Source organism: Balaenoptera physalus (assembly GCF_965194825.1).
Source record: "Balaenoptera physalus genome assembly, chromosome: 2".
Classification (NCBI taxonomy): Eukaryota; Metazoa; Chordata; class Mammalia; order Artiodactyla; family Balaenopteridae; genus Balaenoptera; species Balaenoptera physalus.
Genome location: NC_138883.1, coordinates 48,086,142 through 48,105,938, shown reverse-complemented (window position 1 = coordinate 48,105,938; position 19,797 = coordinate 48,086,142). Strand labels below are relative to the sequence as shown.

Sequence of the window (19,797 nt, the reverse complement as noted above, 5' to 3'; positions counted from 1 at the left end):
CTGCCTACCAGAAAGACAAGATCCAGCCACATCCACCAAAACATATGCACTAGTCCCCTCCACCAGGAAGCCTACACAACCCACTAAACCAACCTTAGCCACTGGGGTTAGACACCAAAAACAACGGGATCTACAAATCTGCAGCCTGCGAAAAGGAAACCCCAAACGCAGTAAGTTAAGCAAAATGAGAAGACAGAGAAACACACAGCAGATGAAGGAGCAAGGTAAAAACCGACCAGACCAAACAAATGAAGAGGAAACAGGCAGACTACCTGAAAAAGAATGCAGAATAATGATAGTAAAGATGATCCAAAATCTTAGAAATAGAATGGAAAAAATATAAGAAACGTTTAACATGGACCTAGAAGAACTAAAGAGCAAACAAACAGTGATGAACAACACAATAAATGAAATTAAAAATTCTCTAGAAGGAATCAATAGCAGAATAACTGAGGCAGAAGAACGCATAAGTGACCTGGAAGATAAAATAGTGGAAATAACTACTGCAGAGCACAATAAAGAAGGAAAAGAACTGAGGACAGACTCAGAGACCTCTGGGACAACATTAAACGCACCAACAGTCGAATTATAGAGGTCCCAGAAGAAGAAGAGAAAAAGAAAGGAACTGAGAAAATATTTGAAGAGATTATAGTTGAAAACTTCCCTAATATGGGAAAGGAAATAGTCAATCAAGTCCAGGAAGCACAGAGAGTCCCATACAGGATAAATCCAAGGAGAAACACGCCAAGACACATATTAATCAAACTATCAAAAATTAAATATAAAGAAAAAATATTAAAAGCAGCAAGGGAAAAACAGCAAATAACATACAGGGAATCCCCATAAGGTTAACAGCTGATCTTTCAGCAGAAACTCTGCAAGCCAGAAGGGAGTGGCAAGACATATTTGAAGTGATGAAAGGGAAAAAGTTACAACCATGATTACTCTACCCAGAAAGGATCTCATTCAGATTCGATGGAGAAATTAAAACCTTTACAGACGAGCAAAAGCTAAGAGAATTCAGCACCACCAAACCAGCTTTACAACAAATGCTAAAGGAACTTCTCTAGGCAGGAAACACAAGAGAAGGAAAACACCTACAATAACAAACCCAAAACAATGAAGAAAATGGTAAAAGGAACATACATATCAGTAATTACCTTAAGTGTAAATGGATTAAATGCTCCAACCAAAAGACACAGACTGGCTGAATGGATACAAAAACAAGACCCGTATATATGCTGTCTAAAAGAGACCCACTTCAGACCTAGGGATACATACAGACTGAAAGAGAGGGGATGGAAAAACATATTCCATGCAAATGGATACCAAAGGAAAGCTGGAGTAGCAATTCTCATATCAGACAAAACAGACTTTAAAATAAAGACTATTACAAGAGGGGGAGTCTGGGCAAGATGGCGGAAGAGTAAGACACGGAGATCACCTTTCTTCCCACAGATACATTAGAAATACATCTACACGTGGAACTGCTCCTACAGAACACCCACTGAACGCTGGCAGAAGACGTCAGACCTCCCAAAAGGCAAGAAACTCCCCACGTACTTGGGTAGGGCAAAAGAAAAAAGAAATAACAGAGACAAAAGAATAGGGACGGGACTTGCACCAGTGGGAGGGAGCTGTGAAGGAGGAAAGGTTTCCACACACTAGGAAGCCCCTTCGTGGGCGGAGACTGCGGGTGGCAGAGGGGGGAAGCTTCGGAGCCACGGAGGAGAGCACAGCCACAGGGGTGCGGAGGGCAAAGTGGAGAGATTCCCGCACAGAGGCTTGGCACCGAGCAGCACTCACCAGCCCGAGAGGCTTGTCTGCTCACCCGCTGGGGCGGGCGGAGGCTGGGAGCTGAGGCTCGGGCTTCGGAGGTCGGATCCCAGAGAGAGGACTGGGGTTGGCAGTGTGAACACAGCCTGAAGGGGTTAGCGCACTACAGCTAGCCGGGAGGAAGTCCGGGAAAAAGTCTGCAGCTACCGAAGAGGCAAGAGACTTTTTCTTGCCTCTTTGTTTCGCGGTGCGCAAGGAGAGTGGATTCAGAGCGCCGCCTAAACGAGCTCCAGAGACGGGCGCGAGCCGCGGCTATAGCGCAGGCCCCAGAGGCGGGCGCGAGCTGCGGCTATCAGCGCAGACCCCAGAGACAGGCACGAGACGCTAAGGCTGCTGCTGCCGCCACCAAATAGCCTGTGTGCAAGCACAGGTCACTATCCACACCGCCCCTCCCGGGAGCCTGTGCAGCCCGCCACTGCCAGGCTCCCGTGATCCAGGGACAACTTCCCCGGGAGAACACACGGCGTGCCTCAGGCTGCTGCAACATCATACCACCCTCTGCCGCCGCAGGCTCGCCCCGCATCCGTACCCTTCCCTCCCCCCCGCCTGAGTGAGCCAGAGCCCCCGAAGCAGCTGCTCCTTTAACCCCGTTCTGTGTGAGCGATGAACAGACACCCTCAGGCGACCTACACGCAGAGGCCGGTCCAAATCCAAAGCTGAACCCTGGGAGCTGTATGAACAAAGAAGAGAAAGGGAAATCTCTCCCAGCAGCCTCAGAAGCAGCGGATTAAAGCTCCACAAACAACTTGATGTACCTGCATCTGTGGAATACCTGAATAGACAACGAATCATCCCAAATTCAGGAGGTGGACTTTGGGAGCAGAATATATTAATTTTTCCCCTTTTCCTTTTTCTGTGAGTGTATATGTGTATGCTTCTGGGTGAGATTTTGTCTGTATAGCTTTGCTTTCACCATTTGTCCTAGGGTTTGGTCCGTCTTTTTTTTTTTTTTTTTTACTTAAAAAATTATTTTTCTTAATAAATGTTTTCTGAAAAATTCGTTCCTTATTTTCTATTAAAAAAAATTTTTTTTCTCATAATAAGTTTTTTCATATTTTTTATTTTAAAAAATTAAAATATTTTTTCTTAATAGATTTGTTACTTAATAATTTTTTCTAATTTTTTCTTATAAAAAAATAATAAATTTATTTTTAAAAATTAAAAAAAATTTTTTCTTAATAAATTTTTTCTTAATAATTTTTTTCTTATTTTTTATTAAAATAGCTTTATTTTATGTTATCCTCTTTCTTTCTTTCCTTCTATTTTTTCTCCCTTTTATTCTGAGCCATGTGGATGAAAGGCTCTTGGTGCTCCAGCCAGGCATCAGGGCTGTGCCCTGAGGTGGGAGAGCCAACTTCAGGACACTGGTCCACAAGAGACCTCCCAGCCCCATGTAATACCAAATGGTGAAAATCTCTCAGAGATCTCCATCTCAACATCAAGACCCAGCTTCACTCAATGACCAGCAAGCTACAGTGCTGGACACCCTATGCCAAACAACTAGCAAGACAGGAACACAGCCCCATCCATTAGCAGAGAGGCTGCCTAAAATCAGAATAAGGCCACAGACACCCCAAAACACACCACCAGACGTGGACGTGCCCACCAGAAAGACAAGATCCAGCCTCATCCACCAGAACACAGGCACTAGTCCCCTCCACCAGGAAGCCTACACAACCCACTGAACCAACCTTAGCCACTGGGGACAGATACCAAAAACAACGGGAACTACGAACCTGCAGCCTGTGAAAAGGAGACCCCAAACACAGTAAGATAAGCAAAATGAGAAGACAAAAAAACACACAGCAGATGAAGGAGCAGGGTCAAAACACACCAGACCTAACAAATGAAGAGGAAATAGGCAGTCTACCTGAAAAAGAATTCAGAATAATGATAGTAAAGATGATCCAAAATCGTGGAAATAGAATTGACAAAATGCAAGAAACATTTAACAAGGACGTAGAAGAACTAAAGAGGAACCAAGCAACTATGAAAAACACAATAAGTGAAATTAAAAATACTCTAGATGGGATCAATAGCAGAATAACTGAGGCAGAAGAACGCATAAGTGACCTGGAAGATAAAATGGTGGAAATAACTACTGCAGAGCAGAATAAAGAAAAAAGAATGAAAAGAACTGAGGACAGTCTCAGAGACCTCTGGGACAACATTAAACGCACCAACATTCGAATTATAGGGGTCTCAGGAGAAGAAGAGAAAAAGAAGGGGACTGAGAAAATATTTGAAGAGATTATAGTTGAAAACTTCCCTAATATGGGAAAGGAAATAGTTAATCAAGTCCTGGAAGCACAGAGAGTCCCATACAGGATAAATCCAAGGAGAAACACCCCAAGACACATATTAATCAAACTATCAAAAATTAAATATAAAGAAAACATATTAAAAGCAGCAAGGGAAAAACAACAAATAACACACAAGGGAATCCCCATAAGGTTAACAGCTGATCTTTCAGCAGAAACTCTGCAAGCCAGAAGGAAGTGGCAGGATATACTTAAAGTGATGAAGGAGAAAAACCTACAACCAAGGTTACTCTACCCAGCAAGGATCTCATTCAGCTTTGATGGAGAAATTAAAACCTTTACAGACAAGCAAAAGCTGAGAGAGTTCAGCACCACCAAACCAGCTTTACAACAAATGCTAAAGGAACTTCTCTAGGCAAGAAACACAAGAGAAGGAAAACACCTACAATAACAAACCCAAAACATTTAAGAAAATGTTACCTTAAATGTAAATGGATTAAATGCTCCAACCAAAAGATAGAGACTGGCTAAATGGATACAAAAACAAGAGCCATATATATGCTGTCTACAAGACACCCACTTCAGACCTAGAGACACATACAGACTGAAAGTGAGGGGATGGAAAACGATATTCCATGCAAATGGAAATCAAAAGAAAGCTCGAGTAGCAATTCTCATATCAGACAAAATAGACTTTAAAATAAAGACTATTACAAGAGACAAAGAAGGACACTATATAATGATCAAGGGATCGATCCAAGAAGAAGGTATAACAACTGTAAATATTTATGCACCCAATATAGGAGCACCTCAATACATAAGGCAAATACTAACAGCCATAAAAGGGGAAATCGACAGTAACACAATCATAGTAGGGGACTTTAACACCCCGCTTTCACCAATGGACAGATCATCCAAAATGAAAATAAATAAGTAAACACAAGCTTTAAATGATACATTAAACAAGATGGACTTAATTGATATTTATAGGACATTCCACCCAAAAACAACAGAATACACATTTTTCTAAAGTGCTCATGGAACATTCTCCAGGATAGATCATATCTTGGGTCACAAATCAAGCCTTGGTAAATTTAAGAAAATTGAAATCGTATCAAGTATCTTTTCCAACCACAACGCTATGAGACTAGATATCAATTACAGGAAAAGATCTGTAAAAAACACAAACACATGGAGGCTACACAATACACTACTTAATAACGAAGTGATCCCTGAAGAAATCAAAGGGGAAATCAAAAAATTCCTAGAAACAAATGACAGTGGAGACACGATGACCCAAAACCTATGAGATGCAGCAAAAGCAGTTCTAAGAGGGAAGTTTATAGCAATACAAGCCTACATCAAGAAACAGGAAACATCTCGAATAAACAACCTAACCTTGCACCTAAAGCAATTAGAGAAAGAAGAACAAAAAAACGCCAAAGTTAGCAGAAGGAAAGAAATCATAAAGATCAGATCAGAAATAAATGAAACAAAAACAAAGAAAACAATAGCAAAGGTCAACAGAACTAAAAGCTGGTTCTTTGAGAAGATAAACAAAATTGATAAACCATTAGCCAGACTCATCAAGAGAAAAAGGGAGAGGCTCAAATCAATAGAATTAGAAATGAAAAAGGAGAAGTAACCACTGACACTGCAGAAATACAAACGATCATGAGAGATTACTACAAGCAACTCTATGCCAATAAAATGGACAACCTGGAAGAAATGGACAGATTCTTAGAAATGCACAACCTGCCGAGACTGAACCAGGAAGAAACAGAAAATATGAACAGACCAATCACAAGCACTGAACTTGAACTTGTGATTTAAAATCTTCCAAAAGACAAAAGCCCAGGACCAGATGGCTTCACAGGCGAATTCTATCAAACATTTAGAGAAGAGCTAACACCTATCCTTCTCAAACTCTTCCACAATATTGCATAGGGAGGAACACTCCCCAACTCATTCTATGAGGCTACCATCACCCTGATACCAAAACCAGACAAAGATGTCACAAAGAAAGAAAACTACAGGCCAATATCACTGATGAACATAGATGCAAAAATCCTCAACAAAATACTAGCAAACAGAATCCAACAGCACATTAAAAGGATCATACACCATGATCAAGTGGGGTTTATTCCAGGAATGCAAGGATTCTTCAATATACGCAAATCAATCAACGTGATACATCATATTAACAAATTGAAGGAGAAAAACCATATGATCATCTCAATAGATGCAGAGAAAGCTTTTGACAAAATTCAACACCCATTTATGATAAAAGCCCTGCAGAAAGTAGGCATAGAGGGAACTTTCCTCAACATAATAAAGGCCATATATGAGAAACCCACAGCCAACATTGTCCTCAATGGTGAAAAACTGAAACCATTTGCACTAAGATCAGGAAGAAGACAAGGTTGCCCACTCTCACCACTATTATTCAACATAGTTTTGGAAGTGTTAGCCACAGCAATCAGAGAAGAAAAAGAAATAAAAGGAATCCAAATCGGAAAAGAAGAAGTAAAGCTGTCACTGTTTGCAGATGACATGATACTATACATAGAGAATCCTAAAGATGCTACAAAAAAATTACTAGAGCTAATCAATGAATTTGGTAAAGTAGCAGGATACAAAATTAACGCACAGAAATCTCTTGCATTCCTATACACTAATGATGAAAAATCTGAAAGTGAAATTAAGAAAACACTCCCGTTCACCATTGCAACAAAAAGAATAAAATATCTAGGAATGAACCTACCTAAGGAGACAAAAGACCTGTATGCAGAAAATTATAAGACACTGATGAAAGAAATCAAAGATGATACAAATAGATGGAGAGATATACCATGTTCTTGGATTGGAAGAATCAACATTGTGAAAGGACTCTACTACCCAAAGCAATCTACAGATTCAATGCAATCCCTATCAAACTACCACTGGCATTTTTCACAGAACTAGAACAAAAAATTTCACAATTTGTATGGAAACACAAAAGACCCCGAATAGCCAACGCAATCTTGAGTACGAAAAGTGGAGCTGGAGGAATCAGGCTCCCTGACTTCAGACTATATTACAAAGTTATAGTAATCAAGACAGTTTGCTACTGGCACAAAAACAGAAACATGGATCAATGGAACAGGATAGAAAGCCCAGAGATAAACCCACACACATATGTTCACCTTATCTTTGATAAAGGAGGCAAGCATATACAGTGGAGAAAAGACAGCCTCTTCAATAAGTGGTGCTGGGAAAACTGGACAGCTACATGTAAAAGTATGAAATTAGAACACACTCCCTGACACCATACACAAAAATAAATTCAAAATGAATTAAAGACCTAAGTGTAAGGCCAGACACTATCAAACTCTTAGAGGAAAACATAGGCAGAACACTCTATGACATAAATCACAGCAAGATCCTTTTTGACCCAGCTCCTAGAGAAATGGAAATAAAAACACAAATAAACAAATGGGACATAATGAAACTTAAAAGCTTTTGCACAGCAAAGGAAACCATAAACAAGACGAAAAGAGAACCCTTATAATGGGAGAAAATATTTGCAAATGAAGCAACTGACAAAGCATTAATCTCCAAGATTTACAAGCAGCTCATGCAGCTCAATAACAAAAAAACAAACAACCCAATCCAAAATGGGCAGAAGACCTAAATAGACATTCTCCAAAGAAGATATACAGATTGCCAACAGACACATGAAAGAATGCTCAACATCATTAATCATTAGAGAAATGCAAATCAAAACTACAATGAGATATCATCTCACACTGGTCAGAATGGCCATCATCAAAAAATCTAGAAACAATAAATGCTGGAGAGGGTGTGGAGAAAAGGGAACCCTCTTGCACTGTTGGTGGGAATGTAAATTGATACAGCCACTATGGAGAACAGTATGGAGGTTCCTTAAAAAACTACAAATAGAACTACCATACGACCCAGCAATCCCACTACTGGGCATACACCCTGAGAAAACCATAATTCAAAAAGAGTCATGTACCAAAATGTTCATTGCAGCTCTATTTACAATAGCCCGGACATGGAAGCAACCTAAGTGTCCATCATTGGATGAATGGATAAAGAAGATGTGGCACATATATACAATGGAATATTACTCAGCCATAAAAAGAAATAAAATGGAGGTATTTGTAGTGAGGTGGATGGAGTTAGAGTCTGTCATACAGAGTGAAGTAAGTCAGAAAGGGAAAAACAAATACAGTATACTAATATATATATATGGAATCTAAGGGAAAAAAAAAAGGTAATGAAGAACCTAGTGGCAAGGCGGGAATAAAGACACAGACCTACTAGAGAATGGACTTGAGGATATGGGGAGGGGGAGGGGTAAGATGTGACAGGGTGAGAGAGTGGCATGGACATATATACACTACCAAATGTAAAATAGATAGCTAGTGGGAAGCAGCCGCATAGCACAGGAGATCAGCTCAGTGCTTTGTGACCACCTAGAGGGGTGGGATAGGGAGGGTGGGAGGGAGGAAGATGCAAGAAGGAAGAGATATGGGAACATATGTATATGTATAACTGATTCACTTTGTTATAAAGCAGAAACTAACACACCATTGAAAAGCAATTATACTCCAATAAAGATGTTTTTTTAAAAAAAAAAAGACTATTACAAGAAACAAGGAAGGACACCACATAATGATCAAGGGATCAATCCAAGAAGAAGATACAACAATTATATATGCACCCAACACAGGAGCACCTCAATACATAAGGCAAATGCTAACAGCCGTAAAAGGGGAAAGCGACATTAACACAGTCATCATAGGGGACTTTAACAGCCCACTTTCACCAATGGACAGATCATCCAAAATGAAAATAAATAAGGAAACACAAGCTTTAAGTGATACATTAAACAAGATGGACTTAATTGATATTTATAGGACCTTCCATCCAAAAACAACAGAATACACTTTCTTCTCAAGTGCTCATGGAACATTCTCCAGGATAGATCATATCTTGGGTCGCAAATCAAGCCTTGGTAAATTTAAGAAAACTGAAATCGTATCAGGTATCTTTTCCAACCACAACGCTATGAGACTAGATATCAATTACAGGAAAAAATCTGTAAACATTACAAACACATGGAGGCTAAACAATACACTAAATAACTAAGAGATCACTGAATAAATCAAAGAGGAAATCAAAAAATACCTAGAAACAAATGACAGGGAAAAAACGATGACCCAAAACCTATGGGATGCAGCAAAATCAGTTCTAAGCGGGAAGTATATAGCAATACAGTCCTACCTCAAGAAACAAGAAACATCTCAAATAAAGAACCTAACCTTATACCTAAAGCAATTAGAGAAAGAAGAAAAAAAAAACCTCAAAGTTAGCAGAAGGAAAGAAATCATAAAGATCAGAGCAGAAATAAATGAAAAAGAAATGAAGGAAACAATAGCAAAGATCAATAAAACTAAAAGCTGGTTCTTTGAGAAGATAAACAAAATTGATAAACCATTAGCCAGACTCACGAAGAAAAAAAGGGAGAAGACTCAAATTAATAGAATTAGAAGTGAAAATGCAGAAGTAACAACTGACAGTGCAGAAATACAAAGGATCATGAGAGATTACTACAAGCAACTATATGCCAATAAAATGGACAATCTGGAAGAAATGGACACATTCTTAGAAAAGCACAACCTTCCGAGACTGAACCAGGAAGAAATAGAAAATATAAACAGACCAATCACAAGCACTGAAATTGAGACCTGTGATTAAAAATCTTCCAACAAACAAAAGCCCAGGACCAGATGGCTTCACAGGTGAATTCTATCAAACATTTAGAGACGAGCTAACACCTATCCTCAAACTCTTCCAAAATATAGCAGAAGGAGGAACACTCCCAAACTCATTCTATGAGGCCACCATCACCACCAAACCAGACAAAGATGTCACAAAGAAAGAAAACTACAGGCCAATACCACTGATGAACACAGATGCAAAAATCCTCAACAAAATACTAGCAAACAGAATCCAATAGCACATTAGAAGGATCATACAACATGATCAAGTGGGGTTTATTCCAGGAATGCAAGGATTCTTCAATATATGCAAATCAATCAATGTGATAAACCATATTAACAAACTGAAGCAGAAAAACCATATGATCATCTCAATAGATGCAGAAAAAGCTTTCGAGAAAATTCAATACCCATTTATGATAAAAACCCTCCAGAAAGTAGGCATAGAGGGAACTTACCTCAACATAATAAAGGCCATATATGAGAAACCCACAGCCAACATCGTTCTCAATGGTGAAAAACTGAAACCATTTCCTCTAAGATCAGGAACAAGACAAGGTTGTCCACTCTCACCACTATTATTCAACATAGTTTTGGAAGTTTTAGCCACAGCAATCAGGGAAGAAAAAGAAATAAAAGGAATCCAAATCGGAAAAGAAGAAGTAAAGCTGTCACTGTTTGCAGATGACATGATACTGTACATAGAGAATCCTAAAATCTACACAAAGACTCATAAATAAAAATATTCTTTACATATAGCAAAAAGAAAAAAGGGAAACAAAAATATTATTTATTGGCAAATAGTGAAATAAATTATGGTATATTCATCCAATGAAATATTATACAGCCATGATGTTTTTGAAGAATATTAATCACATGAAAAAAGGCACCCACTTAATGTTAAATAAAAACAGCAGATACTAACCTAAATACATAGTACTAGCCCAATTACATTAAAATGTATATAAATATGCAATATATAGGTACACAGAAAAACAGGGAAGGGATTACATTAAAGTTCAACAACTCTAAATAATTACAGATTTTTATTTTTTTCTTCAAACTTCTCTGTATTTTCAAAATTCTCTAATTGAATTCTCTTTAATTTAAAAAGATATTAATTCTTTCAAAAAAAAAGCTAGTCAACGAGTCTTTAGCTACATATTACATAATTTAAATGTTCAATTCCACTTACCTGTTGTCATAGTTGGACTAAACAGCCCCAGTACTGACACGCTAGAACAGGAGATCAGGTCTTTATGTAATTTCCCACTTAAATATTCTTCTGCTTCTTGGACAGACATAATGTTCACTGGGCATGAAATCCTGTTGCTGGACGAATATTTAACTATATTCAAAATTAATTTTTAAAGATACTTTTCAGCTTGTAAAAAAAATAATAAAATATACTGAATGTAGCATATTCCACAGGATAAGCATCTGACAAAATAAAGACAAATACTATTCTAAACAAAAAATCAGCCTCATTAAACAAAATTTCCATCTCCCTAAAAGTGATGGAATGTAGTAGATAGGCTCTGCTCATTAATGTTTCCCCTGTGATCTCAATTCATACCTCCTTAACCTATCCAAAGTGTGTCAACAAAGTATGAGAATTAGAAGTTTTATAGACCTAACATTTTAAAAATCTTAGGGTGAAGCTGAATACTTACAGCTGGATAAATTTTAGGAGATCTTCAGTTCCTAGCATACCAGCATAAGATACTGGGTTCTCGCCTTCCTTGTACATCTTTACAACAGGAAATTCAGTAACATTTTGCTTGGCACATACATGAGACCAATCTGCACAGTTTACTCTAGTAAGCAGCATAGTAGAGGTGCCTAAATAAAAGGAAAATGCACATTTTATAAATGTTAATGTAGAAAACTCATTTGTTGAGAATTGTCAATATTTTTTTATATCCCATTCTTTTTTTTTAATCCTTATTGGAGTATAATGGCTTCACACTACTGTGTCAGTTTCTATTGCACAACAAAGCCAATCAGCCATATGTATACACATGTCCCCATATCTCCTCTCTCTTGAGCCTCCCTCCCACCCCTCTAGGTCATCGCAAAGCACCAAGCCGATCTCCCAGTGCTATGCTGCTGCTCCCCACCTGCCAACTATTTCACATTCAGTAGTGTGTATATGTCGATGTTACTCTCACTTCGCCCCAGCTTCGCCCTCCCACTCCATGTCCACAAGTCCATTTTCTATGTCTACCACTTTATTCCTGCCCTGCAACTAGGTTCATCAGTACCATTTTTGGGGGGGGGATTCCATATATATGCGTTAGCATATGGTATTTTTCTCTTTCTTACTTCACTCTGTATGACAGACTCTAGGTCCATCCACCTCACTACAAATAACTCAATTTTGTTCCTTTTATGGCTGAGTAATATTCCATTGTATATATGTGTCACATCTTCTTTATCCATTCATCTGTCGATGGACACTTAGGTTGCTTCCATGTCCTGGCTATTGTAAATAGAGCTGCAATGAACACTGTGGTACATGACTCTTTTTGAATTATGGTTTTCTCAGGGTATATGCCCAGTAGTGGGATTTCTGGGTCGTATGGTAGTTCTATGTTTAGTTTTTTAAGGAACCTCCATACTGTTTTCCATAGTGGTTGTATCAATTCACATTCCCACCAACAGTGCAGAAGGGTTCCCTTTTCACTACGCCCTTTCCAGCATTTATTGTTTCTAGATTTTTTGATAATAACCATTCTGACTGGCATGAGGTGATACCTCTTTGTAGTTCTGATTTGCATTTCACTACTAATTAGTGATGTTGAGCATCTTTTCATGTGCCTCTTGGCTATCTGTATGCCTTCCTTGGTGAAATGTCAATTTAGGTCTTCTGCCCATTTTTTAACTGGATTGTTTTTTTTTTTGATATTGAGCTCCATGAGCTGTTTGTATATTTTGGAGATGAATCCTTTGTCTGTTGTTTCATTTGCAAATATTTTCTCCCATTCTGATGGTGGTCTTTTTTGTCTAGTTTATGGTTTCCTTGGCTGTGCAAAAGCTTTTAAGTTTAATTAAGTCCTATTTGTTTATTTTTGTTTTTATTTCTGTTACTCTAGGAGGTGGGTCAAAAAAGATCTTATGTCAAAGAGTGTTTTTCCTCTAAGAGTTTTATAGTGTCTGGTCTTACATTTGAGTCTTTAATCCATTTGGAGTTTATTTTTGTGTATGGTGTTAAGTAGTGTTCTAATTTCATTCTTTTAAGCGTAGCTGTCCAGTTTTCCCAGCACTTATTGAAGAGGTTGTCTTTTCTCCATTGTATGTTCTTGCCTCCTTTGTCATAAATTAAGTGCCCATATGTGCATGGGTTTATCTCAGGGCTTTCTATCAGTTCCATTAATCTATATTTCCGTTTTTGTGCCAGTACCATACTGTCTTCATTACTGTAGCTTTGTGGTATAGTCTGAAGTCAGGGAGCCTGATTCCTCCAACTCCATTTTTCTTTCTCAAGATTGCTTTGGCTATTCGGGATCTTTTGTGTTTCCATATGAATTGTAAAATTTTTTGTTCTAATTCTGTGAAGGATTCCATTGGTAGTTTGATAGGGATTGCATTGAATTTGTAGATTGCTTTGAGTAGTATAGTCATTTTCACAATATTGAATCTTCTAATCCAAGAACATGGTATATTTCTCCATCTGTTTATGTCATCTTTGATTTCTTTCAGCATTGTTTTATAGTTTCTGAGTAGAAGTCTTTCACCTCCTTAGGCAGGTTTATTCCTAGGTATTTTATTCTTTTTGTTGCAGTGGTAAATGGGAGTGTTTCCTTAATTTCTCTTTCAGATTTTTTGTTGTTGGTGTATAGGAATGCCAGAGATTCCTGTGCATTAATTTTGTATCCTGCAACCTTACCAAGTTCATTGATTAGTTCTAGTAGTTTTCTGGTGGCATCTTTAGGATCTTCTATGAATAGTATCATGTCATTGGTAAACAGTGACAGTTTTACTTCTTCTTTTCCAATTTGTATTCCTTTTATTTCTTTTTCTTCTCTGATTGCTGTGGCTAGGACTTCCAAAACTATGTTGAATAAGAGTGGCAAGAGTGGACATCCTTGTCGTGTTCCTGATATTAGTGGAAACGCTTTCAGTTTTTTACCATTGAGTATGATGCTTGCTGCGGGTTTGTCATATATGGCCTTTATTATGTTGAGGTAGGTTCCCTCGACGCCCATTTACTGGAGAGTTTTATCATAAATCGATGTTGAATTTTGTCAAAAGCTTTTCCTGCATCTATTGAGATGATCATATGGTTTTTATTCCTGAATTTGTTATTGTGGTGTATCACATTGATTGATTTGCATATATTGAAGAATCCTTGCATCCCTGGGATAAATCCCACTTGATCATGGTGTATGATCCTTTTAATGTGCTGTTGGATTCTGTTTGCTAGTATTTTGTTCAGGATTTTTGCATCTATGTTCATCAGTGATATTGGTCTATAATTTTCCTTTTTTTGTGATATCTTTTTCTGGTTTTGGTATCGGGGTAATGTGGTTTTGCAGAATGAATTTGGGAGTGTTTCTTCCCCTGCAATTTTTTGGAAGAGTTTGAAAGGGATCAGTGTTAGCTCTTCTCTAAATGTTTGATAGAATTCGCCTGTGACGCCATCTGGTCCCGGACTTCTGTTTCTTGGAAGATTTTTAATTCTGGTTTCAATTTCATTACTTGTGATAGGTCTGTTTATACTTTTAATTTTTCCTGGTTTCATCTTGGAAAGTTCTGTCCATTTGTCCAAGAATTTGTCCATTTCTTCGTGGTTGTCCATTTTATTGGCCTATAGTTGTTTGTAGTAGTCTCTTATAATCCTTTGCATTTCTGCAATGTCAGTTGTGATTTCTCCTTTTACATTTCTAATTTTATTGATTTGAGTCCTCTCCCTTTTTCTCTTGATGAGTCTGGCTAAGGGTTTATCAATATTGTTATCTTCTCAAAAAACCAGCTTTTAGTTTTATTGATCTTTGTTATTGTTGTCTTTGTTGCTACTTCATTTATTTCTGCTCTGATCTTTATGATTTCTTTCCTTCTACTGACTTTGGGTTTTCTTTGTTCTTCTTTCTCTAGTTGTTTTAAGTGTAGGGTTAGATTGTTTATTTGAGAATTTTCTTGTGTCTTGAGGTGAGATTGTATTGCTATAAACTTCCCTCTTAGAACTGCTTTTACTGCATCCCATAGGTTTGGGGTCATTGTGATTTCATCGTCATTTGTTTCTATGTATTTTTTAATTTCTTCTTTGATTTCTTCAGTGATCTCTTGGTTATTTAGTAGTGCACTGTTTAGCCTCCATGTATTTGTGTTTTTTACAGGTTTTTTTCCTGTAATTGATTTCCAATCTCATAGCGTTGTGGTCAGAAAAGTTGCATAATACAATTTCAATTTTCTTAAATTTTCCAAGGCTTGATTTGTGACCCAAGATGTGATCTATCCTGGAGAATGTTCCATGTGCACTTGAGAAGAAAGTGTATTCTGCCACTTTTGGGTGAAATGTTCTATAAATATCAATTAGATCTATCTGCTCTATTGTGTCATTTAAAGCTTGTGTTTCCTTTTTTATTTTCTGTCTGGATGATCTATCCACTGGTGTAAGTGGGGTGTTAAAGCCCCCTACTATTATTGTGTTACTGTCGATTTCTCCTTTCATGGTTGTTAGCATTTTCCTTATGTATTGAGGTGCTCCTATGTTGGGTACATAAATATTTATAATTGTTATATCTTCTTCTTGGATTGATCCTTTGATCATTATGTAGTGTCCCTCCTTATCTCTTGTAACAGTCTTCATTTTAAAGTCTATTTTATCTGATATGAGTATTGCTACTCCAGCTTTCTTTTGATTTCCATTTGCATGGAGTATCTTTTTCCATCCCTTCACTTTCAGTCTGTATGTGTCTCTAGGTCTGAAGTGGGTCTCTTGTAGACAGCATATATATGGGTCTTGTTTTTGTATCCATTCAGCCAGTCTGTGTCTTTTGGTTGGGGCAGTTAATCCACTCACATTCAAGGTTATTATCGATATGTATGTTCCTATTACCATTTTCTTAATTGTTTTGGGTTTGTTTTTGTGGGTCTTTTTCTTCTCTTGTATTTCCCACTCAGAGAAGTTTCTTTAGCATTTATTGTAAAGCTGGTTTGGTGGTGCTGAACTCTCTTAGCTTTTGCTTATCTGAAAAGCTTTTGACTTCTCCATCGAATCTGAATGAGATCCTTGCTGGGTAGAGTAATCTTGGTTGTAGGTTTTTCTCTTTCATCACTTTAAGTATATCCTGCCACTCCCTTCTGGCCTGCAGAGTTTCCACTGAAAAATCAGCTGATAACCTTATGGGGACTCCTTTGTATGTTATTTTTTGTTTTTCCCTTGATGCTTTTATTATTTTTTCTTTGAATTTAATTTTTGTTGATTTAATATATGTCTTGGTGTGTTTTTCCTAGAGTTTATCCTGTATGGGACTCTCTGTGCTTCCTGGACTTGACTATTTCCTTTCCCATGTTAGGGAAGTGTTCAACTATAATCTCTTCAAATATTTTCTCAGACCCTTTCTTTTTCTCTTCTTCTTCTGGGACCCCAGTAATTTGAATGTTGGTACGTTTCGTGTTGTCCCAGGGGTCTCTGAGATTGTCTTCAATTCTTTTCATTCTTTTTTCTTTTTTTCTGCTCCTCAGCAGTTATTTCCACCATGTTGTCTTCCAGCTCACTTACTCGTTCTTCTGCATCCGTTATTCTATTATTGATTCCTTCTACTGTATTTTTCATTTCCGTTATTGTGTTGTTCATCTCTGTTGTTTGTTCTTTACTTCTTCTAGATCTTTGTTAAACATTTCCTGTATTTTCTCAATCCATGCCTCCATTCTATTTCCGAGATTCTGGATCATCTTTATTATCATTACTATAAATTCTTTTTCAGGTAGATTGCCTATTTCCTCTTCATTTATTCGGTCTTGTAGGTTTTTACCTTGCTTCTTCATCTGTGATTTTTTTTGCCATCTCATTGTTTTTTGTTTTTTGTTTTTATGAGGGGGATTGTGTTCCTGTCTTACTGGTTGTTTGGCCCGAGGCTTCCAACACTGGAGTTTGTAGGCTATTCGGTAGAGCTGGGTGTTGGTGCTGAGATGAGGACCTCCTTGAGACCTCACTCTGATAAATATTCCCTGGGATCTGAGGTTCTCTGTTAGTCCAGTGGTTTGGACTTGGAGCTCCCACTGCAGGAGCTTCGGCCAGACCCCGGGCTTGTGAACCAGGATCCTGCAAGTTGCCGGTTAACTTTGGGGTTCCTCCCGTCTCCTTGGGGATCAGAGTCCCCCACCAGCAGCCGGCAGGCGTCCTAGTTGTGGGGAGATGCTAACTCTGCATCTTCCCACCCGGCCATCTTGACCCCACCTCTATATCCCATTCTTATTACAACTTCTCAGCAGCATGAAACACTCCAGCTGAAACACTCTCTTCCCTTGATTTTCTGCAGCACCTTCCTCTATTGGCTCCCACCCCCATCCCCGACTCTCTAGCTGCTCCTTTTTGGTCCCTTTTGCAGGCTCTTCTGCCAGTGGAGTCAGGAGTTCCCCCAAGGCTCAGTTTAAGCTGCTGTCTCTTCTTGTTCTACCCTCTCTTCTAAACAATCTCAATAATCATCGACAATCTAATGAATCTTAAATTTATAGCTTTGGCCCAAGCTCATCCTTTAAAGTTCCAGACCAATGTATTCTTACTGCCTTCTCTAATTCCCTTTGAATGGAAACATCCTCAAACGCAAGATGTCTAAAACAAATATGGTTTCTTTCCTCTGAATAGTGGTGAATGTTGCCATCTTTGTATAACTCGGAAAACAAAGTATCATCTCTTGCACCTCCCCATTCCTAAACTCCACAGGTCTAATCACATCAATCAGCATGCCCTTCAATTTTACCACCTGAATTTTAAATACCTCTTATATCTGTCCCTTTCTCTTCACTGACACTATTTATCATTTCTCCTAATTTATCTCCCTGAATTCGATATGTCTCTACACTGAAGCTAGAGATATCTTTTCAAAACTCAAATCTACTTTGCTACCAGCCCACACCCACCAGTTTCTGCAGTCAGGTCTTTTCACCCCTTCAGATCTCTGCACGTGTGACCACTTCAAGGAAGCCTCCTCTGACACCCTGATCTGCATCAGATTCCTATGCTCTTAGAGGACCAAGCTCTTTTCCCTATCTCATCATGTAATTATGTACTCGTCTGTGTTGTTGTATGATTAGAGCTCCCTGAGAGTAGGGACTGTGTCTGTTTTCCTTGTCACTGATTTTCCAGCACCTAGAGTGGTCCTTGAACATGAAACACCTTAAATATGTGTGTGAATAAACTAAACACATGGAATTCATCTAGGGCTTCACATATCCATCCGGTCTAAATATTATAATTTCTTATTTATTTATTTATTTAAAACATAATTTCTTCTCAGCCCAAGAAAACACATCATAGTGGAATCCCAAAGAGAAATTTCTACTTGTTCTATACTAATACAGTTGACCCTCGAATAACACAGGTTTCAACTGTGCAGGTCCACTTATATGTGGATTTTTTTCAATCGTAAATACTACAGTACTACACGTTCCAAGGTTGGATGAATCCATGGATGTGGAACCTCAGATATGGAGCAACCATGTATACAGAGGGCCAAATCTGTTATTCTCGGATTTTCTACTGCACAGAGGGTCAACGCCCCTAATCCTTGTGTTGTTTAAGTCAACTGTATATGCAAGGCCCTCCAAAATGTGTAACTAATTAGGTGAAGAGATATCAAAAAACAAATGACAAAGCACCACACAACTCAGCTAATGAAAGGAAGGAATAAATTCTAATAAAAGGAAACTTTAATATAATATTAGATCAAAGAAGGAATCTTTGTGTATCAATATAGGTTATATCCTACTTTAAGATGTTATCTACCCATATGATTAAAATTGTGAAATGCAGTATTTTAATATTTTTTTGCCAAAAGTTTTAATACTGAAAATTCTTTCTTACATTTTAAATGATCCTAGATTATATCTCATAGGTGCAATAACTTACCACCTTAGATTTAGTGTTAGCAATCTGTTTGATAATATAGGCAGGGTCTAGTCTGTCTTATTCACCACTATAAACCTGCTGCCTAGTACAATGTCCGTTACATATTATGTGCCCAATAAAAATTTGTGAAATGTGCCCTGATATTTCTTCGTGAACAAATTTTCAATGTTTACACTAAAGTATATTAATACCTGAATATTATATGAGCATATAAACAAAAATAAATCTTTATTTCTTGTAAAGTTGGATCTACTCTATAAAGTTCTCTTATCCTTTTATTTTAATCATTTAGTCAATAAATATCTAGTGGTGCTTGTACTGGTGCTTGTTCAGACAATATCATATTATGTACTGCCACCCAAGGATGGAACATGGTGTTATTACAAATGTAGTTCTTTCCCTTCAATAAGCATCCTCAATGGGTCTACTGCTAAAAATGTTATTATTCCTTTGTCCAAGTTGAAAACTTTGATGTTATCTTTAAAACTGGAAAAAGAATATTGATACATATCATTAAAAGTTATAAGGCTACTTATATTGAAGTTATCACATTTTAATTTTCTTTCTTGTAAAATGGTTTCAATACTTAATCATGTTTCAAATGGAAATAGTCTAATATTCTAAGATGACTGTAGTAGTACATTCCACATACTTTATCAATGCAGCGATTCCAAATAGGGGTCTTAATTTAAAAGAAAAACAAAACAAAACAGACTCTCTTAGCTACAGATACTATGTAATTATAAAAACTTGACATTTGCTGCCACCTTGTGACTGAGTATAAAATATTCTCCATCCTCTTGTACTAAGAGATAAAAAGTGGCTTTTTCCCAAG

At 37.7% G+C, this 19,797-nt stretch overlaps 1 protein-coding gene and 1 long non-coding RNA gene across 7 annotated transcripts in view; one reads left to right on the top strand and one right to left on the bottom strand.

Annotated features, from left to right (window-relative positions):
• LOC309654456 overlaps positions 1–19,797 on the top strand; it is a 354,889-nt gene that overhangs the window by 201,713 nt on the left and 133,379 nt on the right. The window lies entirely within an intron of this gene.
• Positions 1–19,797, bottom strand: part of TXNDC16 (thioredoxin domain containing 16) — a 120,032-nt gene that overhangs the window by 31,824 nt on the left and 68,411 nt on the right. For all 6 annotated transcript variants that reach the window (XR_014260243.1, XM_082448397.1, XM_082448399.1 and 3 more), the window contains exons 15-16: positions 11,560–11,728; positions 11,082–11,218 (exon numbers count right to left, since the gene is read on the bottom strand). Coding sequence is in view for 5 of the 6 variants with exons in the window: in XM_082448397.1 (XP_082304523.1) it covers positions 11,082–11,218; positions 11,560–11,728 (306 nt within the window). In the remaining variant the exon portion in view is untranslated. The remainder of the gene's footprint in view (positions 1–11,081; positions 11,219–11,559; positions 11,729–19,797) is intronic.